Source organism: Loxodonta africana, chromosome 4 (assembly GCF_030014295.1).
Source record: "Loxodonta africana isolate mLoxAfr1 chromosome 4, mLoxAfr1.hap2, whole genome shotgun sequence".
Classification (NCBI taxonomy): domain Eukaryota; kingdom Metazoa; phylum Chordata; class Mammalia; order Proboscidea; family Elephantidae; genus Loxodonta; species Loxodonta africana.
In genome coordinates, this window is record NC_087345.1 from 22,149,513 (window position 1) to 22,176,388 (window position 26,876).

General features: G+C 42.4%; 1 protein-coding gene across 1 annotated transcript; it reads right to left on the minus strand.

The window, feature by feature from the left end:
* Nucleotides 1-22,918: 22,918 nt before the first annotated feature.
* Nucleotides 22,919-24,261, minus strand: ASCL4 (achaete-scute family bHLH transcription factor 4). The gene has a single exon (XM_003405646.3). It carries the CDS (start codon nucleotides 23,438-23,440, stop codon nucleotides 22,919-22,921), a length of 522 nt encoding a protein of 173 aa, XP_003405694.1. The 5' UTR covers nucleotides 23,441-24,261.
* Nucleotides 24,262-26,876: the final 2,615 nt, after the last annotated feature.

Here is a 26,876-nt window from a genome sequence, read left to right on the forward strand (position 1 = left end):
ATTTAATGAGGTTGTGAAGGTAGGTATTATCACCTCATTACAGATTAAAGCAGAGCCTCAGAAAGGCCTAGCAGCTTGTCTGAGGGCACCCAACTAGTGACAAAGTTGGGCAAGGGGGACAGGCTTTTTGACTGTCAAGTTTAATGCTGCTTTCCTGATGTCGCACAGCTTCATTTAACCATGTGGGCTGTTTTTCCTATTCAATACAAGTACCAGAAAAAAACTAACGCAGAGCCTTTAGAAGGGCGGGCATTCCCAGGCTGTGTAAGTGCATACAGCTTTTTTTTTTTTTTTCCTTTTCAAACAGTCCTGTTGGAGCATTGTCTGGGTTTTCAAGCATGAAGCATGTCTTACTGTACCCATCTTGGACCCTTTTTAAAGGCCTCTAAAGTTGTTTGTAATATTCTCAAAAGCACTGACATTAACACAGTGTTGATAGACTTTATGTCCTGTTGCTTGGTCGTGTTGAGGCAGATCAGAGATGCTGACAGCCACTAGGATTCTGTGATGCAAGCTGAAGGGTTTTTTTCTGCTTTATTCTGTTCCATAGGCCTCTCCTTTTGCCTTGTTTTATACTCCACAAATCAGTAAATTCCAGGTAGCCCTCTAAACAGGAGGACCCCAGGACCCTGGAACCATTTGCCCCTCCTGTAGAGTTTAAGCACATTGAGCTTCACAAGGTTTTTATGGGGTTTGCTTCACCTCAGTTGCCAGACGTTTCTTTCCCAGAGTGGAAGAAAAACTGTATAGTCAGTCACCAAGACACTGGTCCAAGTTACTGAAGGGAAACCCTTTACTCCAGCCTCCAAATCAGTGTTTTATCAACCAACAAATACTTGGTTCTTACTGTGGACAAAGCACTGTGCTAGGACCTTAACGGGGTTCACAGAGACTAAGTTACTCCTTGCCTTTAAGAACTTAACAGTCATTGGGGATGTGGAACAGATGTGCATGCTTTTAAAACAAAAGCAATTTACCCACACATCTATGGTCAATGGATTTTTGACAAGGGTGCCAAGTCCATTCAATGGTGAAAGAAGAGTCTTCAATAAACGGTGCTGGGAAAATTGGGTTTCCACATGCAGAAAAATGAAACAGGATCCATGCTTCACACCATACACAAAAACAAATTCAAAATGGATTAAGGGCCTAAATAAGAAAATTAAACCCATAAAATTTTAGAAGAATAAGCAGGGGCAACACTGTCAGGCCTAGTTTTCAACAATTATCTAGTAACAAAAGCACAAACAGCAAAAGACAACAAATAAATGGGACCTCATAAAAATTAAATCTTTTGTTCATCTAAAGAGTTTACCAAAAAAGTGGGAAGACTGGGACAGTATCTTTGGAAACCATAGATCCAACAAGAATCTAATAACCAAAATACACATAAAACTCAATAACTTAACAAAAAGTTCAATCAAAAAATGGGCAAGGACTTGAACAGACATTTAACAGAAGAAGACATTCAAATGGCCACCAAACTCATGAAAACATGCTCAGTGTCATCATCCATCAATCAAAACCACAATGAGATACCATTTCACCTGGTGGCACAGTGGTTAAAGCTATCAGCTGCTAACGGAAAGGTTGGCGGTTCAAAACCACCAGCAGCTCCATGGGAGAAAGATGTGGTGGTCTGCTTCCATAGAGATTTACAGCCTCAGAAACCCTACGGGGTCACTATGAGTCAGAATCAACTAAACAGCAGTGGGTTTGCATTTTTGTTTGGTTTGGTTTTAGGGTGACTAAACAAACAAAAAACAGAAAATAACAAATGTTGGTGAGAATGTGGGGAAAATGAAACCCTCATCCATTGCTGGTGGGAATGCAAAATGGTACAGCCGTTGGGGAAAAACAGGGTGGCAGTTCCTAAAAAAAAAAAAACCTACCAATTCCACTCTTAGGTGTATACCCAAAAGACTTGAAAGCAGAGACTAAAAAAGAGACTCAAACACCAGTGTTCACTGCAGCACTATTCGCAATAGCCAAAAGGTGGAAACAACCTAAATGCCCATCGACAGAGGAATGGATAAACAAAATGTGGCACATAAATACGGTGCAACACTAAGTCAGTAGGAGAAACGAAGTCTTGATACGTGCTACAGTATGGACGGAGCTTTAAGACACTACGCTGAATGAAACAAGCTAATCACAAAGAACAAATATTGTATGACCTCACTTATATAAAAAGATGAGAAAAGACAAATGTATTAGAGACAAAAGTTTATTAGTGGTTACCAGGGGCAGGAGGAAGGGGGAAAAGGGAGTTAAGAGTGATGGAAAAATCACATTGATTAGTAGGGTGTAGGGTTCCACAGCTGATGATGTAATTGCTGTCAATAAGTTGTATACCTGTAAAAAGTTGAATTGGCAAAAGTTGTTGATAGGTATATTTACAAAAATGACAAAAAAGAAAAAAAGTAGGTGCTGTGGCTGCTTACGTACAACCAAACATTTCATGGTATTTGGTTCCTTGGATTAGAGGTTTAAGGGTCATGGTTTCACAGGATGTCCCAGTTATTTGGCCTAATATTGTCTTTAGTGCTTCTGTCCTACCTTCTAGTTCGTTGTGTAGTGTCTGGGGGTCTTAAAAGCTTGCAAGCAGCCATCCAAGGCACAACAATTGGTGTCTATGCACCTGGAGCAAGAGAGGCAGACAGGCAGTCAGGAATAGGAGGAGGATATGCAATGTGTGGCTAACTGCCTCCTTTGCTGTGAGACCAGAAGAATGGGATGGTGCCTAGCGAACATGATCAAAGATTCCACAGAAGAATCGTTATGTGGGGGGGGACAGAATTTCAAATTCTCATGGACTCTAGACTTTGTGGAGCCACGGAGGGTAGATAAGCCCCTGAAACAACTGCCCTGAGATAATCTTTAAACCTTAAATGAAAAATATCCCCTAAAGTCATCTTAAAACCAAACAATAGTTTAGCTTAACTAGTAAAGTCTGCCGTGAGCATTATGCTCTTCTAAGAACTATCTATATGGGATCAAATTGACAAGAGCCACTCAAAAGCTTAGATAAGAACCTTAGGGGTCAGTAAAAAATGTTAATGAGGGAGGAACAACTCAAAAGGAGGGTGAGAATGGTTGCACAACTTGAATATAAACAATGTCACTAAATTGTGCTGTTAAAAAAAAACAGAAGCAATTTAGATACTGATTAATAGGCAGAAAGAATAAGTCTGTAGACAAAAGGCACTGTGAGAAAAGGCCCATCTTCCCTACACAGCCATCCTGCTTCAGAGGCGTGTCCTCAAAGCGTCTCTTCCTCAGCTCCCATCCCATTCTTGGTTCTCCTTAATCCTGGCTCATGCCCTTACCACTCCAGTGAAGCTGTCCTCACCAAAGTTGCCAGTTACCTTACAGTTGTTACATCGTTGTTATTGTTGTTAGGTGCCACCAAGTTGGCTCCAACTGATAGTGACCCAATGTACGATAGAACGAAACACTGCCTAGTCCTGCGCTAACCTCACGTCGTTGTAATTCTTGAGTCCATTTCGTTCATGGTCTTCCTCTTTTTTCCTGACCCTTTACTTTACCAAGCATGATGTCTTTCTCCAGGGGCTGGTCCCTCCTGATAACACATTCAAAGTATGTGAGACGAAGTCTCGCCGTCCTTGCTTCTAAGGAACTTTCTGGCTCTACTTCTTCCAAGACAGATTCGTTTGTTCTTTTGGCAGTCTGTGGTATATTCAACATTCTTCGCCAACACCTTAATTTGAAGGCATCAGTTCTTCTTCAGTCTTCCTTATTCATTGTCCAGCTGTCATGTGCAGATGAGGTGATTGAAAACACCATGGCTTGGGTCAGGCGTACCTTTGCTACATTAGATGGACCCAATTTAGTTTTTATTTGCCTTCTGCAGCATTTGATACTATTAGCTACTCTCTTGGAACACTCCCTTAAAACATGGTGTCCACTGGGCTGAGTTCTTGGCCCTCTTTTCCTCTTTATGTACATTCTTTATGGCTCATTTTCACTCTCATGAACCTATGACTTCAACCATCACCTGTCGCTGGTGACCCCACATTCATTACTCCAGCTCACATCTGCCAGACATCTCCACTTAAAGAGCCCATAACATCTCAAAATCAACACATAAACTCAACTCATTGTCTTCATCCCTTTAAAATCTCTGAGACTCCCATCCACCTATCACCTAAACCAGAAAATAGTGTCATCTTTGATGCCTGCCTCTCCCTTACCCTACTTCAGATCTTGCTATTACTAACTCCTACATATTTCTAAAGCCTTCCCCTCTCCATTTTCAGTGATACTGCCCTAGTTTTCACCTAAGCCTGTGTGGCACAGTGGTTAAGCACTCAGTTGATAACCAAAAGGTCAGCAGTTCAAACCAACCAGCTGCTCTGTGGGAGATAGATGTGGCAGTCAGCTTCTGTAAAGATTATAGCCTTGGAAACCCTATGGGCCAATTCTACTCTCCTACAAGGTATCTATGAGTCGGAATCAACTCAGCAGCAATGGGTTTGTGTTTTGGGGGTTTGCCCTAGTTTAGATCCTACCTCTCTTCTCCCAGTTGGACTATGGCAGTGTCTCTTTAGCTGGTATCCTGCCCAGCATAAACCTTTTCCTCTGGCAGTCAAACCCATGTGTTTCCTAAGGAACCACCCCACACCCATTCTTGGTTCATGTGATTTGAGTGGGCTGACTCCACCCCTAGATTCAGGCTTACTCAGAACATCATCTCCCCCACCCCATGCCCCCAGCCCTAAGAATTGGTTGAGGGAATGGGACACGATTCACTTAGAGTGAAAGCTAACCTAGGGTTTTTATGTTGCCCAGGAGCAAGGTGCTCTTTCCTCTGGTGTTGCCAAGAGGCTATGATGTAGGCCTAGAGCTGTTGACCATCATCATAGCCCATTACACCTGTGAATGGAGCCCACATAAAGGAAAGCAGAGCTGAGGGGTGGAAAAAGCAGGTGTCCCTATGACATAATTAGAGCTCCTGGACTCATCTGTGCCTGAAATCAGGATAGCCTTTCTTATGGATTGAATTATGTCCCCCCAAAATATGTGTTGTAAATCCTAACCTCTATACTTGTGGTCGCTATGAGTTGGAATTGACTTGATGGCAATGGGTTTTTGGTTTATGCCTGTGGTTATAATCCCATTTGGGAATTGGTTTTTTGTTATGTTAATGAGGCAGGATTGGTGTAGGGTGTATCTTGAGTCAATCTCTTTCAAGAGAAATGGGGTAAGATAGATGCCAAGACACATGGAGATCTCCAAGGAATCAGGAAGCAGAAGTTAAAGAGACAAGGACCTTCCTCCAGAGCCAAAAGAGACAGAAAGACTTCTTCTCAAGCTGGTGCTCTGAATTCAGACTTCTAGCCTCCTAAACTGTGAAAAAATAAATTTCTGTTTGTTAAAGCCATCCACTTGTGGTATTTCTGTTATAGCAGCACTAGATAACGAAGATACCCTTGGACTTCCCAATTACATGAGAAAAGAAAATTCTCTTTCTGCTTAAGTCAGTTTGAGTTGGGTTTTCTTACAACCAAAAGATACAGTGATACAGTGACGAGGGAAGTATGGAAGTGATAAGACGAGGAAAGTATGGAAGAAGAGGCCATCAATAGTAATCTACAGATTCTGAGCCTGGTTTACTGAAAAGAAGATAGTTTCCCTATCATAAATGTGGAAATGCTAAGAAAAAGTGATTCCGAAGGGATCATGAATTTGGCGTTGTTGTTGTTAGGTGCCGTCGAGTCAGACTTGACTCATAGCAGTCCTCTGTGACGGAGTAAACTGCCCCATAGGGTTTTTAGGCTGTAATCTTTACAGGAGCAGATTACTAGGTCTTTTCTCCCATGTAGCAGCTGGTAAGTTTGAACCACCAACTTTTCGGTTAGCACCCAAGCTCTTAACCATTGTGCCACCAGGGCTCCTTAGACATGTTGAATTTAAGATACTACAAGACACCCAGGGGGTAATGGAAGGTGCGTTACAGGAAGACAGGCTCTAAATGGAGCGCTGGATAGCACAGCAAACAAGACTTGCAAGAGAACCAGTATAAAGTGAAGGACAGAAGGAACCTTAGTACAGCTCTCTTTGTGGGGAGGGAGGAGAAGGAGAAGCCAAGATAAGGACACAATGGCAAACAGAACCATTTTTGCTTCAATCACTTATTCATTCAGCAATTCCTGAGCACCACCGAGCCAGGCCCTGTCCTATATGCTGGGGCTGGTGACATGCTAACCCCCAAGGACTCACAGCTGGTGGTCTAAGAGGAAACAGATGCATAGACTATTAAAAAACAATGTGGTTTCATATCCTTGTAACATACAATGTACTTTGAAAACCAAAAATACTCTTTGACTTCATGTACTTGAATGGGAGAAACAGTACCTTGTTTTCTCATTCCAAGAACGTGCTGGGAATTTTCCTATCCTTGTTATACACAATGTACTTTAAAAACCAAAAACACTCTTTTGACTTCATGTACTTGAATGTGAGAAAGTGTGTATTGTTTTCTAATTCAAACCATGTAATGGAAACATTTATGTCCTTAGTCCACATGATACACTTTGTAAAGCTGGAAAATCCTTTTGAAGATTTAAAAACAACAACAAAAAAACAATGTGGTAAGTGTATGAGCTCATAAAAATGGGAGTTTCATTTGTAAACGTTCACTTGAAGCTCAATAAAAGTTAATAAAAAAAAAAAAGGGAGTTTCTCAATATACCTTGTTCAATGCTATAGAGAAAAGAAGACCTAAGAAAGGGCCATTGAATTTAGTGATTAGCCTACGTGGGCAAGTGGCTATTTTAATAATAATAACAACAGCTAACATTACCTAGCATTTACAATGTACCATGCACCGTCTAAGCCTTTTACATACATTAACTCACTTTATCCTCAGACCAGTTCTTCGAAGTAGATGCTATTATTTTACACAGCATTATTTTCATTTTACAACTGCTTGCCCTAACACCATAAACGTTATTCTAACAAGTTTTTCTAAGAGCAGGAGTTGGGAAGATTCTCAAGGTGATAGGCATGTAATTTCCAAATGACTTATGCCCTTAACAAAGATTCTACACCAGTACAAACCCAATAAAAAAATCCCCAGGAAGCTGAACTTGCTAAGTGCAGGTTCAGCGAAAGACCAGCCTTTGAATATTTCTACTTCTTTATTAATTCCTTAAATGATAATATCTAGCAACTGAACAAGAAATCACCTTACACAGGACTGGGCGACTTTATGTTCTGTTATACATAAGGCTGTCATGAGTTGGAGCCAACATGATGGCAACTAACGACAGTATCAGCCACCTTGTAATGGTACTCTTGATGTTGGGGAGTAGTGCCATCGGGTGTGCAGGCCTCTCTGGAGTCTATTCATTCTGAGAGAATTTTGCTCAGCCACATTATGCCAATAGCTCTTGAGATCCTGCCTCAGCCAATCTGAGTAAAATAGACCACTTCTACCTCCAAGTCCATCACCTTGCCTTCTCAGCAATCCTGCCCACATGAAACAGGATCGCTGTGAGTCTTTCAGTTTACTAGGCACATACATCATAAGCAGACCTGGGTAATTTTCTGTTGGACTGACCCAGCCCTCCAGGAACTTGGTTCATGAGGGAGTTTTATGCAATTATGGCAGTGGCTCATCTGATGGTTCCCTGTTTTATAGGTTGTGAACAGCCTCCTTAAAGGCAAAAAATTAATCAGGGGAGCCACCAGGTTTACAATAGTTGATGCCACCCTTCACTTTACCTTTCCAGAATCTTCTATTTTCATAATCTCTTTAATTAACAGTAACAACACCACCACCACCTAATGCTTCTTGAGGACCTATTAAATGCTGACACTTTACCAAAGTCCTATGAAACCATCACAGCCAACTTGTGGGGTACATAGTATTTCTAGTCCATACGTGAGGGAGCTCACTCAGAGAGGATAAGTAACTTGCTCAAGGTCACACACAAGTAAGTGGCAGAGTCATGATTTGAACACAATATGTTTGGCTACAAAGTTCATGTTTTATCCTGTATGCTATCCTACTTCTTCCACATGACTGCACTTGACGTTCTTCAGTTCAGCTTTCCCCTTTCAACTCAGTCCCATTTACTTAACCAACAATACACCCCATCGTAACAGAGAGTCGAGACAAACATACAAGGAAACAGAAAGATTAAGTCAAAGTGATTTGGACCTAGCGGCAAAGTTTTTGAGAAAGCGAAAGAAATTTGGATCTTTATAATATCTGTTATATTTCAAAGCCTTTACCTCGGCCAAGCTCTTTTGAGCTTTCTCTGGAAGAGATAATATTTTTCTCTTGGGAATATCTCAGAATCACACTCAGATCAGCTCTGAAAACTATGTGAAGGAGAAAGCTGAACCTTTATCCAGAACATTTGAACTAAGAATAATCCAGATAACTGCAGCTAAACTCCAAAACACCTCTGAAATTGATCATTATTCCACTCAAACAACAAGCATGGTAGGCTCTATTATTACTCACAAATATTCACTGTCTCTCCATATTGAGACCCTATTCCCGTCCTGTTATACTCAAGCATGGCCACATGGTTGGCTTTGGCCCATGAAGTGTCAGGGTAAGTGCCAAGTTTCCAAGCAGAAAATTTAAGAGCAGGCAAATGTTCTATTTCCCTGTCTCTGATCTGTGGAAGCCCGTGTTGAGGTGGACCCTCCACCAGCCAGGGACCTTGAGTGACCATGATAAGCAAAGCCACCGCCCCATCATGAGTGTGTAGCATAAATGAGAAGAAAAAAGCCTTTTTGTTTTAAGCCACTGAGATTTGGGGGTTGCATGTTACTTCAGCATTACTTAGCCTATTCTGAAAACATAACTCTGCCTCTTACAAGGACTTGGCTCCAAAAATGGCTGCCCTGAGGAGAGGTAGTTACAAGGGGTATGTTTTTAAACTATATGTTTAAAATTTGTTACTAGGTGGTGTGTACCAAGAGTGAGCATAAGCAGAGGGATTTAGAAGGTTCTACTCGATGGCACTGGGTTTTTTTTTTTTTTATTCTAAGGAAACCAGGTGGTTTATTCTAAGGAGCCCATTGACGCAGTGGTTAAGTGAAGCTGCTAACCGAAAAGATCGGTGGTTCGAACCGAGCAGCTGCTCTGCAGGAGAAAGATGGGGCAGTCTGCTTCAATAAAGATTTACTGCCTTGGAAACCCTAAGGAGGAAGTTGTAGTCTGTCCTATAGGGCCACTATGAGTCAGAATCGACTCAACAGCAACAGGTTTTGGGTTTATTCTATTTTTACTGGAGTCCTCCACAGAAAAGACCAAGTGTACCGTGATGCTTCCATTGTGGTTGCAGTAATCACTCTATGTGAGCTCAATACTTTATTCACTTCTCAGTGTCAATCCTCTCCCCACTCCACCCCCCTCCCCCCGCACTAGGCTGTCTATCCCACTCCACCAAAGTAAAATGAGATTGAATCATAAAGGGCTTTCATTTATTCATTCATTCATTCTGGGTGGCCAGAAAACCCTTTGCCATCAAGTAGATTCCAACTCATAACAACGCTAGAGTACAGAGTAGGACTGCCCCATACGGTTTCCAAGGCTGTAAATCTTTACAGCAGACTGCCACAACTTTCTCCCTCGGAACAGCCGGTAGGTTAAAACCGAGCACTGAACCGCTATGCTACCAGGGCTCCTTCTTCAGGTCTACAGTGGTAGGTAAAAGAGTCTTTGCACACATGGTGCTTTTAGTCTATTGGAGGCAGCACATAAAGCAAATAACCACAGAAATGGCTATGTTGTTAGGTGCCATGACAGAGAACCAGGGAGGACCACAGCCTGGCCTAGGGGTAATGGAGGGCTCCCTTAGGAAATACGTTGAAACAGAGACCTGAGAGATGAATAAGAGTGTAGGACAGGTGGACAGTGGGGTGGAAAAATTTCCAGGCAGAGGAAATAGCATGTGCAAAGGCCATGAGACAAGAAAGAGTTCAGAGCATTAGAGTAACTGACAGAAGGCCAGTGGAGCGAGAGCTCTGGTTAGGAGGCAGGTCACAGCCAGAAAGATAAAAAAAAAAAAAAAAAAAACCCAAACCCACTGCCGTCGAGTCGATTCCAACTCATAGCGACCCTGTGGGACAGAGTAGAACTGCCCATAGAGTTTCCAAGGAGCACCTGGTGGATCTGAACTGCCAGCCTCTTGGTTAACAGCTGTAGCACTTAACCACTTCACCCCCAGGGTTTCTGCCAGAAAAGATAGGAGGTGCCCAAATAGGCAGGTATGGAGTCACTATGGAGCTCTGGTGGTACAGTGGTAAGAGCTCAGCTGCTAAGTAAGAAGTCGCTGTTCAAATCCACCAGCCACTCCTTGGAAATCCTACAGGGCAGTTCTACTCTGTAGAATCAACTCAGTGGCAACAGGTTTGGTTTTTTTTTTTTGTTTTAGTGTCGCTATGAGTTAGAATCGACTTGATGGCAACGGGTTTGGTTTTTAGTTTAGCAGGCCAGGTTAAGATATTCATTTTTATCCTGGAGCAGAGCAATTGAAAGGAGCCCTGGTGGTGAAAAGATTAAGTGCTTGGCTGCTAACTGAAAGGTTGGCGATTTGAACCCACACAGCAGCACCATGAAAGAACAAACTGGTGATCTGTTCCCGTAAAGATTACAGCCTAGAAAACCCCATGAGGCAGTTCTACTCTCTCACGTGGGACGGCTATGAGTTGAAAATCAGTTCGATGGCCCCTAGCAACAACAGAGCCACTGAAGAATTTTAATGGGACTAGGGGCAAGAGGGGACATAATCAGTTTTACTTTGAAAATACAGGTGCAATAAAAACAGCAAAACAGTACTGCAAATCTCTTTGATGAGGCTGAGTCTCCAGTACATAGCAGACACTCAATAAGTATATGTTGAAGGGGTGAATGGATGGATGGACAGATGGGTGAATGAAGAAGTGCTCACGCAAAGCCTCCTGACTAGCTTCTTTAGGCGGACTTAGCCTAGTCCCCATATACTGCATCTCATTTCTCAGCAATAACAGATCTCTGTTGGGTATAGTTTATGCTGTATAAATCACCAGGGTCCTAGGATTACTTCTCTTCCAGCCTGGACCTTAATATCTTTGTCTGCTACTTCCTTATTCTGTCCTTCCCTTTACCTGGCTCCCTTTCCCCAGACACACTGGGGAGTTTCAGAGCTGCTGGGAATTCTGCATAAGATATAGGCACTCGTGCTTAGGTCAAGCTCCCACCCTCATGTTACCCACCCTTCCTGTCTCCCCTTCTACCCTCTGCAACCCATGACTCATCCACTACTAGGCCAAAACAAACCAACCAAACCCACTGCCAACGAGTGGAGTCCAGTTGATAGTGACTCTATAGGACAGAGTAGGGCTGCCCCATAGGGTTTCCAAGGAGCATGCAGTGGATTAGAACTGCCGACCTTTTGGTTAGCAGCCATAACTCTTAATCACTATGCCACCAGGATTCCCCAAACCTGGCTGATCATCAGAGTCACCTGGGGAACTTGTCAAACTAAAAATCCTGGGCCCCACCCCAGTCTTACTGAGCTAGAATAAATTCTGTAGAGGTGAGGTCCTATGGCTACATTAACCAGTTGCCTTCGAGTTGACTCTAACTCACAGAGACCTCATGTGTGTCAGAGTAGAACTGTACTCCATAGGGTTTTCAATGACTGATTGAAATCTTTCATAAGTAGGTCACTAGGCCTTTCTTCATCTTCCTTTTTTGGAATATTTTATTATTGTTTAGGTGAAAGTTTGCAGAGCAAATTAGCTTCCCATTCAACAATTTATACACACCTTGTTTCAGGACATTGGTTGCAAACTCCTGAAGGTGTCAGCACTCTCCCCGCTTCCTCCCTGTATTCTCTGTGTCCATTCACCCAGTTTTCCTACCCCTACCGTCCTTCTAAACTTTGTTTTTGGCCAAATGCTACCTCTTAGGTCTCTTACAGTTGATTGTTCTAAGGTGTACATTCCTTACTGGTGTTATGGTTCATTTTATAGGCCTGTCTATTGTATGGCTATAATGTGATCTCCAGGAGTTTGAAGGGTATCTGTTGTGGATTGAATTGTGTCCCCCCAAAAAATGTGTGATTGTCCACCATTTTGTCATCTGATGTGATTTACCTATGTTTTCTAAATCCTACCTATATGATGTTAATGAGATGGGATTAGTGACAGTTACGTTAATGAGGCAAGACTCAATCTACAAGATTGGGTTGTGTCTTAAGTGAATCTCTTTTGAGATATAGAAGAGAGAAGCAAGCAGACAGACGGGGGACCTCACACCATCAAGAAAAAAAAGCCAGGAGAATAGCACATCCTTTGGACCCAGGGTCCGTAAGCTGAGAGGCTCCTTGACCAGGGAAGATTGATGACAAGGACTTTCTCCCAGAGCCGGCAGAGAGAGAAAGCCTTCTCCTGGAGCTGGCACCCTGAATTTAGATTCTAGCCTCCTAGACTGTGAGAGACTAAATTCCTCTTTGTTAAAGTCAACCACTAGTGGTATTTCTGTTATAGCACCACTAGATAGCTAAGACAGTGTCTAAGGGCCATAGTCTTGGGGGTTCCACCAGTCTCTATCAGACCAGTAAGTCTACTCTTACTTATGAGTTTGAATTTTGTTCTACATTTCTCTCCTACTCTGTCCATGACCTACTATTGTGGTCCTGATCAGAGTGGTCAGTACTGGTAGCTGGGCACCATCTAGTTCTGGTTTTAGGCTAGTGGAGGCCGTGGTTCATATGGACAATTAGACCTTTGGACTACTTGTTTCCTTGAGTCTTTAGGTTTCTTCACTCTTCTTTGCCCCAGATAGGAAGAGACCAATTGTATCTCACAAGCTTTTAAGACCCTAGTTGCTACTCACCAAGGTAGGATGTAGAACATTGTCTGTATGGATTATGATATGCCAATTGACCTAAACGTCCCCCAAGACTATGGCCCCAGCCCTCAACCCCAGTATCTCAGTCCCTGTAGGTGTAAGGTCATGGCTAAGAAGTTTTCATGGCTGTGTCCCCTGTGTGCACTATTGCATACATAGGTATATTTGTAGCATGTACACATATATATGTGGATGTACTTCCATATGCTCTCCCATCCCTGTTTAGCTAACACATCTGTGTGTCCACTTGTACATTACTGTTATTACTGTTGTTGCAGGACTGTATTAGTATTTACTGTTGTTGCCTTTTACTCTTGCATACCTCTCAGTGTCTTCCTTTATCCTGATTATGTTGTGCTGATTTCCCCCTTATTGTGCATTATCTCTCCCTTCACCAAAGTTAGTACATGTCTACTATCTAGTTAGTAGTCCCCACCTCATCCCTGGTAACCATCAAAGAATGATTCTGTGTGAAAACCTTCTCTTGTCTTTTTATAATAGTGGTCTCATACAATATTTGTCTTTTTGTGATTGATTTATTTCACTCAGCATAATGTCCTCCAGGTTCATCCATGTTGTCAGATGTTTCATGGATTCGTTGTTATTCTTTAACATTGTGTAGTATTCCATTGTGTGTATCCATTCATTCATTGATGGGCACTTGGGCCCACTTGCTAGTGTAAATAATGCTGCAATGAACATGGATGTGCATATGTCTCTTTGTGTCACTTGTGTTATTTCTCTAGGATATATACTTAGGAGTGGGATTGCTGGATCATATGGTATTTCTATTTCTAGCTTTTTGAAGCAGCGCCATATCATTTTCCATCATGGTTGTACCATTTTACATTCCCACTAGCAGTGAATGAGAATGCCAATTTCCCCATAGCCTCTCCAGCATTTGTTGTTTTCTGTTTTTTTTATCAATGCCATTACTACTGGTACGAGATGGTATCTCATTGTAGTTTTGATTTGCATCTCTCTAATAGCTAATGAGCACGAGCGTATCTTCATTTGTTGGCTGTCTGGATGTCTTTGGAGAAGTATATGTTTATGTCCTTTGCCCATTTTTTAATTGGGTTGTTTTTATTGTTGAGTTGTTGGGGTTTTCTATAAATGTTAGAGATTAGAACCTTGTCAAATATATCGTAGCCAAAAATTTTTTCCCAGTCCATAGGTTCCCTTTTTACTCTTTTGGAAAAGACTTTAGATGAGCATAAGTATTTGATTTTCAGGAGGTTCTAATTATCTAGTTTATCTTCTGCTGTTTGTGCTTTTTAAGTTACATTTGATAATCTACTTATGCCATAAATTAGGGCTCCTTAGGTTTGCCCCTATTTTTTCTTCTATGATCTTTACGGTTTTAGGTTTTACATTTAGGTCTTTGATACACCTTCAGTAAGTTTTTGTGTATGGTTTGAGGTATGGATCCTGTTTCATGTTTCTGCAAATGGATATCCCAGGCCTTTCTTCTGAGGTACCAGTGGATGGACTTGAATCACCAACCTTTCAGTTAGCAGCCAAGTGAGTTAACTGTTTGCACCACAAGCTAAACAAAGTTGGGTAGCATTAGGGGGGAATGGTTAAGAATGATTCAGAATATCGGTGGCTGCTGATTGCCGCTTCTTGATGCTTTTAGCCAAGTCCTATGAGACAGAGATGAACTCATGCAAGGGCTAGTGAGTTTGCAAGCAGAGATGGGAAGTCATATGGTTCACTGGAAAGAGGAGCTCTCTGCCTGAAGCCTGCAATCTACAGTGACCAATAGTCCTGTAATTTGCAGCTATGCAGGATTCAAAAAGTCATTGTTTCTGTACCCCAAACTAAGCAGTAGTAAGAGGTGGCTGCTAAGTTTTAGCCTTGGGAAGAGATAATATCAATGCTCTGTCATACAAAAGCAGAAATTTATGGCAGAGACAACATTAAGGGTCAGGGCCTTCACCCAAACCTACTATTTCAGATGTCCTCATGGAAGGCACCATTGATTTGAGGACAGGAAGATGGACAGAGCACAAAGGCCAACAGATAAAACACCAGAGTTTTTAGGCTTAAAAAATTTATCAGGACAAGCTATTTGCTTTGGTTATTTGTACATGGAAGTAACTGGAAGCAAACGGATCAGAAGCCTACTGAATTTCTGAAGGACGTGCATTGCTTAACCATTTTTGTATGGCTTTACAAAAGTCTGAGATTGATCTGTCCCTAAAACAACCCAAGACTTCCAATCTATACCAGCAGAAAGCAAGCTATGATTGGTCATCTAGCCCCCAGTCAGGGCACAATCTCCAAAATTCATTTGCGTTATGGCCATGGAAGATAATGGATGAGGAAGAATCTTTCAGAGGACAGAGCCAGGGGCTCTGAGGACAAAGGATGAGTGACATCATTCTGGAGAAGCAAACCAAGGGCTGTGAGAGGCCTCAGCTACTCTTGCCCAGTGGGATTCCATCACTGCTATGGATCAATGAGTGTCCCCAGTTTCTCATTCTGCCCTTTACTTCTGAATGGGAGTGTTTTGTGGCTATTCTGGTCCTACAGCATCATTATAAACTATGTGTGTTGTGGGTGAGGATAGCTTGTCTTTTGGTTTACAAGTCACTGGACCATGAGCAGTCAGGTTTGGATCTGATGGAAAAAACTGCACACGCTCCATAGGACCTGGACTTTCAGTTGCACCCAGTGCTTCTACAAGGTTTCAGGTTTGTCTGCCTTGGAGGTCAGATAAGTTCTATGATTGGGAAGAATGTATTACCGTTATTGGCTGCCATCAAGTTGATTCCAACTCCTAGTGACCCCAGGTGACCAAGGAGAACTGTCCCATAAGGTTTTCTAGGTTGTAATCTTTATGGAGCAGACCACCAGGTCTTTCTACCACGGTGGGTGGGTTCAAACTGTCTGTCGACCAGTTAGCAGCTAAGCACTTAATCACTGCACCACCAAGGGTCCTTGCTACGGTCATTAGTTTACCTTTGTGTACACTACCTAGCACGTTTTATCTACGGCTGCTTTTGCACTACAAGGGGAGAGTTGAGTAGCTGTGACAGAGACTGTGTGACCCCAAAAGCCCAACATATATACTCTGTGGCCCATTCAGAAAGTTTACTGACCCCTGGTTTAGCCTAAACAAGAACACTTATAGGGAGACTTTATTTCAGTCTTCAAATATGCTTCTCTAGACAACCACTCTGACCGGGATCACGACAGACAGCCCCGGACAGAGCAGAAAAAAAACGTAACGGAATAAATCAAACTCATAAAAAAAGATCAGACTTACTGGCCTGATAGAGGACTGGAGGAACCCCTGAGACCATGGCCCTAAGACACCCCTCTGACTTGGAATTACAGCATGCCCAGAAACCACCTTCCAGCCACGCGATAGACAGGCCTATAAAATAAACAATAATACCTGTAAGGAATATGATCTGTAGAACAAAAAATTACACGAAATCAAAAGGGCAACATTTGCCCAAAAGTAAAGATGGGAAGGCAGAAAGGGGTAGGAACACCAGAGGAAAGGAAACAGGGAACCCAGGGTGGAAATGAGGAGAGTGCCTGGCAGTGTGGGGATTGCAATCCATGTCATGGAACACTTTGCGTACAAATTGTTGAATGGGAAGCTAATTTGCTCTGTGAACTACCACCTAAAACACAGTATTTTTTTTTAAAAAATACATGCTTCTAGTATTAAAAGTTATCTAGTTATTTGAATTTTCAGAGAGCTGTATAAAACAGGGAAAGGAGTGATTCTGGTTGAAAATAAGGCCGTTGCTTTATTTTTCTTCACAGCAGTTATCACCACCTGAACTATTATATATTTATACTTGTTTATTGGCTCTCTTCCCCTTATTAAAATTAATATCCTTGTACTCAATCAGTAAGGAGCTCTAGTGGTGAAATGGTTAAAAGCACTCCGCTGCTAACCAAAAAGTCAGTGGTTCAAATCCACCAACCACTCCGTGGGAGAAAGACGTGGCAGTCTGCTTCCATAAAGATTTACAACCTTGGAAACCCTTTGGGGCATTTCTACTCTGTCCTATAGTGTTGCTGTGAGTCGGAATTGACTTGATGGTGGTGGCCTTTAGTCAATCAGTAAATATTTGCTGGATGGATGGGTGGGTGGGCGGATGGGTGGATGGGTGGATGGATGGACAGATGACGACCAAATGAATGACACAGCAGTGCCTCAGAGAATATATTTTTACATTTTACAACTAGACAGGGTTTATATCCTGATGCTACTATTACTTATCTGTATAAGGTACTTAACCTCTCTAAGCCTCTGTTTCCTCAGCTTTAAAAGTGGAAGTGATGTATAATGCCCACTTTGCAGGATGGATGTGAAGATCTGATGAGAATAATACTATAAGGGCTAGCCTGGCTCACAGTAGGCCCTTAGGAAATGTTAGGTGGTAGGAAAATTTCTGTTGTTAGAGGTCTTTTAGGGTCCCTAGGTGGCGCAAATGATTTGTGCTTGACTGCTAACCTAAAGGTTGGTGATTGGAACCCACCCAACAGTACCATGGAAGAAAGGCCTGGTGATTTGCTTCCACTAAGATTACACCCGAGAAAAATCTTAAGAATCAGATTCTACTCTGTAACGCACATGGTCACCATGAGTCTGAATCAACTCAACAGCAACCAACAATGGTAATTAAAAAAAAAAAACAATGGTAATAAAAATCATTTCACTGAAATCCCCAGGTCAGATCAGGTCATTTGCCAAGACCCTCTCTAGCTCTATGACTGTGAGGTAGGGTTCCTTCTTTAGAGATTTTTCCACTGTCAGGGAAATAAGAACCATCTCCAGGAGTGGCCACCCTGAGATCTGCTCTACGGGCAAAAACCAGTTTGGAGAGTTTTCCCGTCTGGATGCACTTCCTTCTACAGTACCTGCGGTTTCACTCTGGCCACGGTTAATGACAATGAGTAACCCAAAATGAGAAGGCCACCGACAGCTCTTCACCAAAGGATGCTGCTAAACGGCGAGGGATGGATTAAAAACCAACCTTACCTGCGAGTAAAACACACACATACAACACAGCGATACTAATCAAAGAGCTGGAAACAGTTCTATGGTTTCATGGCCCAATAAAGAAAATAAAAAAACAACTTCAGGCCCTCTGCCCTCTCCCAGCGGCCCGTCTACCTGAGGTGGAGATGAAAGGGCTGGCAATGGCTGACGGAGAAGCGCTGAGAGGGCCTGCCGAGGGGTAAAGCCTGCTTTTTTAGTGCTCACTCTACAGAGGATTCTGCGGGTCCACATTCCTATCGAAAGTTTCATTCCTTTCGTGACAAGTAGGATTGCCATCCATTTTTGGAGATGACAATGATCCACTTTGGGAGCTTTGAAGAAAACCTGTGTCCTGACAGAACCAGCTCAGAAAGGTTTTGAAATGCACCATCCATTAGAAACCTTTGCTGACTTGGTTGTAGCTGGGTAACGCTGACTCATCCTATGAAATGCTTTCCCTGGCCTGATGGGACTTTGCTCTCAAATTCAATTTAAGGCTTACAGCACCTAGAGTTAGGAGGACGAAAATTCAGTTCAAGAGTCCAGGACTGAAGTTATGTTGCCCACGGATTGAAAACTTTCGCGAAAGGAGCAGACTCATCTCTCTAGATCTAGATGACTAAGGGTGGTCTCAGTTCTACTCTCCTCCAAGCCCTGTTCTTTCTTCCTTAGGTTATTTTATTACCCTGTCTCCAGAAATTCCGCAAAGGAAAGAAAATAAGGAAATGTTTTTCCTTTCTATTGCTTCGTCCACTGCATTTACTCTGTACTTGTTGCTTTTTTTGAAGTTTTTCTATACAAGAAGACTACTTTTCTTTGACCCCTGAAGCTACAAGCAAAACAAAATTAATAACTTCTTGAGCACCTATTATTTGCTGCCAGACTCTTACGCAAGGTGTGCTATATATATAATCTCATTTGGTAAACAGCACAGAACTTTCCAGACTTACTTATAGGCACTAAATGGTTAATAAATAAATAAATATCATTGAAAATTTTGGGTCAGCACAGAGATTTATGCAACTTTTTAAACCCAGTCAATAAAAACTGTTAACTCAATGCTTCTGAAACCAGTCAACCTATGGGATAATCTGAAGCCCATACGGCCATATTCTTCTTAAAACTTACCTCTCCTCATCTTCATCACCATCATCTGCACATGGCAGACCCTGCTCCCTCTTCTCCAATGACTTAAGCAACTACCTCAGATTTCACCTGTTGGCCTTCCAACCACCTGTCCTCCCAGCTGGTGAATCTCTCCCATTCTAGGACCTTCGTTGTGCTCCATAGGTTTTCAATGGCTGATTTTTCAGAAGTAAGTTACCAGGTTTTCTTCCAAGGTGGCTTTGGGTGCTAATCCATGCTAACATGATTGGCTGTTAACTGAAAGGTAGGAGGTTTGAGTCTACCAGAGGCACCTCAGAAGAAAAGCCTGGCAATCTACCAACAAGTCAGCAGCTGAAAACCCTGTGGAGCATAGTTTTCCTCTGTCATTCATGGGGTCTCCATGAGTCAGAATCAAGTCTACGACAACTGGTGAGACCTTAGGCTGGGAACTCCACCCAGCTTCCCTATTACATCACCCCAGCTCTCTTTCTCCTTTCACTGTACAACGCTTGAAAGGGTAGTCTTCCACCTTACCTCTACTTTCTCATCTCCCACTTATTCTTTAGTCCACTGCCTCTTTTATCCTTTTACATATGTCTCTAGTGATCTTTTAATGGCCAAATCCAATGGCTTCCTTTCATACCTAAACTACCTGACACCTCTGATTCACATAATGCTATCAAACACTCCCTCCTTCTTATAAAACTATATCCCCATTTAATTGCCAGGACCTAGTACTAGCCTGGTTCTCCTAATTTCTCAGGCTCCTGATTCTCAGTCCTCTTAAAGACATTTCTTCTCCTGCCACTTCTTCAGTGTAGGCCTACCCCAGATTTCTTCCCTGTTTTTAATAATGTTCTTCCTTGGAGATCTGGTCAACTCTTATTATTACCTATGGGTGTATGACTCTCAAATCATTATCTATCCTTGACTTCCCTCCTGACCTCAGCATTGACAATAGCTTGTGGACAGAACAGCCTATCAGTATTTTAAACTCAGCATCTCCAAAACAAGACTTGTACCTATTAAATATGCTTCTCTTCAATTTTGGAAACCCTGGTGGCATAGTGATTAAGTGCTATGGCTGCTAACCAAAAGGTAGGCAGTTCAAACTACCAGGTGCTCCTTAGGAACTCTATGGGGCAGTTCTACTCTGCCATATAGGGTCACTATGAGTTGGAATCGACTTGACGGCAAGTGGTACTCTTGAATTTCAGTTGATAGGAATTCACCAGAGCCCAAAACACTGAAGTTGTCTTTAACTTCTCCCTCTTCTTCATCCCCCATTCCCATCTGCTGAGTTGCCAATTCTACTTCCATGATGTCTCCCAATCCATCCCTTCCTTTCGATTCCCAGTGCCACTGCCTTATTTAAAGCCCTCACTTCCTCTCTTAATGACTGCAAAATCCCATTGGTCTGCTGCATCCTGCCACCCAAATGATCCTCAACCACAGCACTGTACATTTCAGCCTCTCCCCAAATTAAAAACAAATTATTTTTTTCAGCAATTCTCCATTGCCTACAATAAAGTTCAAACTTTTTAGCCAGGCTTTTAATGCCTTCTAGGACCTGGTCCTACCCATCATTTCCAGTTGGCCTCTATTCTCCAAGCCAGGAAGCAAGGATGGCAAGACTTCATCTCACTTATTTGGGCTCGCTATCACGAGGGACCAGTCCCTGGAGAAGGACATCGTGCTCAGTAAAATAGAGAGTCATCAAAAAAGAAGAAGACCATCAACGAGATGGACAGACACAGTGGCTGCCAACAATGGGCTCAAAGCTAGCAACGATCGTGAGGACGGTGCAGGATCAGGCCATGTTTCATTCTGTCGTAGAGAAGGTCTCTATGAGTTGGAATCAACTCAACAGCACCCAACAACAACATTCTCCAAATGGAATCTTTTGTTGCTGCGAATGCTTAATACGCTCAGCTGCTAACAGAGATGTCTGAAGCCTGAGGCCACCCAAAGGCACCCCCGAAGAAAGGCCTGACAATCTACTGATGAAAAATCACCATTGAAAACCCTACTCTGACACACATGGGGTCATCGTGAGTTGATTTTGACTTGATAGCAACTGGTTTTGCAGTCAGGAGGACTCAGGACTGAATCTCAACTCAAATAATCCCAGCAATGCTAACCTGGACAAGGTATACGATGTCCGTGAACCTCATTTTTGTTTACTATAAAATATGGTAACCATAACATATGTGTAATACTCTCACAGATTTATGAGAATTAAATAGGACAAAATGTTTTTTAGAAAGCACACAACAAAATTCTTGGCATATAAAAGATGTTCACTGAACATCAGCTTCCCTTGGTTGTCACATCTGTAAAAAAAGGAGACAATAAATCTACCTCGTGAGAATTAAGTGTGAGAGTTAAGTGAAATAATATCTGGAAAGCATTCACCAATGTTAGTTCCCTCTCCTTGTCCGTTTTCTTCTTTCCCCAGATATCAAAGTTGCCTTCATGGAAAGGGCAATTCATATCAGAAAACAATTTTAGAGAGGAAATTTATCTTCACATGTCATCAAGCAGTTGACTTATCTACTGAATTCATAATTGTTTCTCAGAAAAATAATAATCAGAATCAAACTTTTTTTTTTTTTAAATACCAGAAACAAAGCCTAAGTCCAGTGTAATTTCAATATACCTGGAAGCCCTTAAGGTGAAAAAAATTGTGAAAATGTACCAACCCCAATTCACCTCCCTTACCTTACATCCTTCCCCGCCCGGTTCAATCATCAAAGGCACTTCTAAGTAGTTCCAATTTTTTTAAGTCACAGTGTCACTTTAATTTAACCAAAGGTGGTTAGAGTGAGAATTACAAAGAAGAATGTCAAGAAAAGGAAAATTAAAAAAAAAAAAAGTGGTAAAAAGTAACTGAAGAGAAAAATAAGTTTTCATACAAATCTGGGTTCTCTTCCAAAGAGAACATTAACACTAAGATTTTTTATAATCTGCTAAATGGTATAAAGTCTCCAAGTGTCCACTTCTTGATAAAATAGTATCTATCAAATATAGAGTGGTCTTCTGTTTACCACCACCATTCACCTATTCAGTCAACAGCGAGCACTGAAGTGTGGCACCAGGCGCTGGCAAATTGGTTCTCCAGTGCAAGCTTAGAGTCAAAGCACGCCAAAGCATGGTGTCAATTAAATTCCTAATACAATTCCCAAAGAAAGGAATGCAGGGAAATGTTCCTCTCATCTTAAGGGCCGTCATTTTTAAGTTCTTCATTGATTAAGACTGGATGTATTTAAATACGTATGTGTATAATTTAGCCACAACCACCGACTGTGGGAAACCGCAGTTGTGACTGCCCTTTGAGTTTTCAGAAAAATTATTTTTAGAATGAGGGTCTGCGAATCTATTCTTTCCCTTCCCTCCTCCACACACACAAACTTTCACATTAAAGTGAACAAAAATCTGACTTGGAACAGTTCGCATTTTAGAAGTACTGGAGGAGAGTTTCCTTAATAAGCACCTTGAAGTTGCAGGCATGGAATCCATTTAAAAAAAAAAAAAAAAAACAAACCTGTTGCCGTCGAGTTGATTCCGACTCATAGCGACCCTGTAGGACAGAGCATAACTGCCCCATAGAGTTTCCAAGGAGCGCCTGGTGGATTTGAACTGCCAACCCTTTGGTTAGCAGCCGTAGCACATAAGCACTATGCCACTAGGGTTTCCATGTAAACCCATACATAAAAAAAAAAAAAATAAGAGGGGGGAAAAACAACCAAAATGTCAAAATATCTTTTCCCCTGTGGCACTCATTTCTTTTTCCTAAAACGTAGGCCTGGAGAAGAAACTAGATTAAAAACGGAAAGCACCTTCGGGAAGACCCTTAGGCCCCAGCCGCAAACGCGTGCTGCGTAGTGCGCCTGGGGGCCGGCCCCGCGCGGGCGCCCCTAACTGGCCTCCTCCTCCCGCTCGCTGCAGGGCGAGGGCGCCGAGGACGCCTTGGACTCGCCGTCGCTATTGCAGTCGGCCCTGCCCTCGGGACCAGCGGCGGCCGGGCCCTCCTGCCCCCGGGTGTGGCGCTCCAGCAGCTCCTGGAGGTGCTTGATGTAGCCAATGGCGGCGCGCAGCGTTTCCACCTTACTCAGGCGCTTGTCCGCCAGATCCCGTGGCAGGTGGTCTCGGAGGCGCGCGTACCCCTCGTTCACACAGCGCACCCGCTGCCGCTCCCGCTCGTTGCGCTTGCGAAGGAAGGTGGGCTCGAGGGCGCCATCCAGCGGCAGGGGCAGGTATGGCCGTCTTGGTGGGCAGCCCCCGTGCGCCCGGTCCCAGCTCTCGGTGTCCAGACGGAAGGAGACCCTGAAGGGGTCCCTTAGGGGGAGTCGCGGCGGGGTCCCTGGTATGCCCACAGGCGCAGCGCGGAGGTGGTAGGGCAAGGCGGTCAGCAGTCCAGCCGGTCTACGTTTCTCCATTATTCGCCGAAAAGCAAACAAGTCACCCAAGAAAATAATTTCTCATAAGATGGGCCTCAATATATTAAGACCAGAGATTGATGCCGGCCGATCCAGACTCTGCCACGCTAGGCCCGTCTTTGGAGAAGATTCTGGATTCAAAAGCTAGGTTCCAGAACAGACTTCAAGGAAACTGCATGATTTCCGAAGCTCATTGCAGTCCTCGATCTTTTTTATAAAGATTCAGGCTGAGGTGGTAGGCAAAGACTTAGGACTCCCTAAACCACACTTCAAACTCCGTCTTCCCCTACCTTTCAAAAGGTAACAAAGGAGCTCCTCTGTTCGGTCCCCTAGCCTGGAAATGAGTTCACTCCAAACACCAAGTAATCTTCCAAAACCACCAAAGATTTTCAATTACTGTAATCCACCGCTCTGGGTCTTCGAGAGATGAGTGGTTTGCAGAGCTCCTCCCAGGAACCTAAGGATCTCCTGGTAGCTGAGCGAACTTTTACCAGAGGCTTTCTCCTTGAAAATCAAAACTTGACTGGAGCCTTTGTGGTTTCTGGCATCCAGGTCCAGAGGAAAGAGCTTTTAGACTGTTTGCAAAATTACACTTGCTGCTTGCTGTTGCATTTCTGGGGAGGTGGAGGGAAGACGTCATCAAAGGAAAGCCTGCTCCCTTGTGGCTATGTATGTCAAGCCAAGGAGGACCCCAGCAAAGATTTGAGGTTTTCTTCATCACCAAATCCTTAAAAAAAACCCAATTAGTCACTTTTTAAGAGAACCAGAAAAATTTTACTTCAAGCAACGCATAGAAGGGTTCTCATTCTTATTCACCAACTTACGATGTATGCTGGGCGCTCCAGGTATATGTACTGCTTTTTAAGAGCACATCAAAAGACCGAACGGTAACACTTTTAGCCAGAGTGATTTCTCACTGTGCTTACTGTACACACAGCTTAAACCCTGCTTCCAGACCTCCTCTAATCCCACCCAGGATATAGGGACATCATCTCTCCATAGCGCAAAGAGTACATGCCTATTGTATTCTTTGTCTTAAAAAATGCATTGCTCATTTATTTTCTCCCTTGGGGGCAGGAAAGCAACATTTGAAGGTTGGAGAGCCCTGATTCCAAGGAGAAGGATGATGGCTTTGAAGATTTATCTTTTACCACACAACCAAAAATGAATAATTAATCCATTAGTGTTGGTAAAGGGCTTTGAAGATGAAAGTGTCATTAAAAATCCAACTGTACCGGTTAAGGTCAGAGAATGTGTTATCGCCCTGAAAATCAGATTTCCTGTTCTGCAAACCAGCACATTAAGGGCATCTTCTGCTTTCAAAGTCTGGCTTGAAAACAAGAGAAGCAAAAACCCCCTACGTTTATGATCAGAACTTCTGTTTTTTCCTCGTGAGCCAAGGTGTCGCCCTAACATGCTCTTTTGACAAGTCCTGCGCTTCCCTGTTTACTCTAAATGATCTGCCTGGAGCAACTGGAAAAACACTTACATCAAGGCAAATAAAAATAGAAATAATTACTCCTTTCAGGTATAAGTCACCTTTTAAAAGGTGTAACTCCCTATGGGGCTCGTACTGGCAAACACCCTAATATGTCATCTTGATTGCTCAGAAGAGTTGGGAACAATTAGGAGAAAGCCCTTCCTACTGGGAAAAAGGAATCCTTGGGTGGCAAAAACAGTTAACACATTCTGCTGCTAACCCAAAAGTTGGAGGTTCGAGTTTACTCGAAGGTGCCTCGGAGGGAAGGTCTGGTGATCTGCTCCCCCAAATCAGCCATTGAAAACCCTGTGGAGAACCGTTCTATTCTGACACATACGGGCTCGCCATGAGTCCGAATTGACTTGATGGCAGTTAGTAACTGGTTATTGGGAGAAAAGCCCAACTGGAGAGGCAGGTGCTTTCCGTCCATGTCAGAGATTTCAGCTATTATTCTAAGAGTGACCGGGAGATAATAAAGTTTTTAAATAGAGAAGTGATAGTGAGACATGTTTCAAAAAGATTGGTCTGATGGTGTCCTGTTACCATTACTGAACATTTCGATCAAAGATTCTATAGAAAATCCTGATCAAAAGGGGGAAAATGTAGAACAGGATGTCAAATTCTCATGAATTCCAGACTTTCTGGAGCCATGGAGGTTCGATAAGCCTCTGAAACTATTGCCTTGAGATAATCGTTAAACCTTAAACCAAAAATAACCCCTGAAGTCTTCCTAAAACCAAATAGTTTAGCTTAACCAATAAATGTCTGCCTCGGGCATATCCCTTTTAAGAACTATCAATAGGGTTGCTATGAGTTGGAGTCGACTCAATGCCAGTGGGTTTGGTTTTTTTGGTTTTATCTGGGATCAAATTGACCACAGTGACTTGAAAGATTTGGTAGGAACTTTAATGGGCAGTGAATTTATGTTAATGGAGGAAGAACAACTCAGAAAAGGAGGGTGAAAATGGCTGCACAACTCAAAGAATGTAGTCAATGTCACTGAATTGTATGAGTAGAAAGTGTTGAGCTGATATATATTTTGCTGTGTATAGTCTCAACAAAATAAAATAAAATTAAAAAAAAAAGATTGGTTTATCTGCTGAGTGGAAAGTAGATTGGAGCGCAATAAAAGGGAATGCTAGGAGAACAGTTAGGAGATACTATTTTCCATCCTTAAATTGGCAAAAATGAAAAAGATTGCTAACATCCAGAATAGGCATGTATTTTGGAAAAGTGGTGAAAGCACAAATTGCTAGAAGGTTTTGGAAGAGTAACTATTTAAATTATAGTGCTCGTTACATATCCTTTGACTCAGAGATCCCACGTTGGGGAATCTATCCTACAAAAATAAAAGCACCAGTATGAATTTGTATGTACAAAAATAGTTATTGCAGCATTGTTTGTAGTAAAAACAAAAAAGGACACAGCCTAAATGTTCATTAATAGGGAGAAGGTTAGTACTTTTAGATACTTAAAATGAGTTAGATGTGTCCGTAACGTGTTAAGTGACAAAAAAAAGCCAAGTAATGTATGTAACATGAACTTAACAATGAACAGTTCTATATGATGTGTATGTCTTCATATGTGTTTGAGTGAGCACAGAGAAAAATGTGGAAAGACACACACCAAACTTTTGTCACTGGTTGCTAAAAAGGGTGGCATTTAGGATTGGGAGGTTGTTTACTTCTTCTTTATAGATCTCTCTACTGTTTAACTTATTACAAAAAATTCGTATTACTTTTGTATTTTTTTAATCTAACAATGTTTAAAATAGTAAGAGAAAATGTATAGAAACTCAACTGACACCCTGATCTGACCCAAACCAACAAATGTGTTACGAGGAATGAAGTTTTTAGTTCTCATGGTACTGAAATTTCTGGATTCCATGGAGTTTGAAATGATCTACCCAAACTATCACCTTGACATAATGTTTGAACCTTAAACCTTGAGGAAACT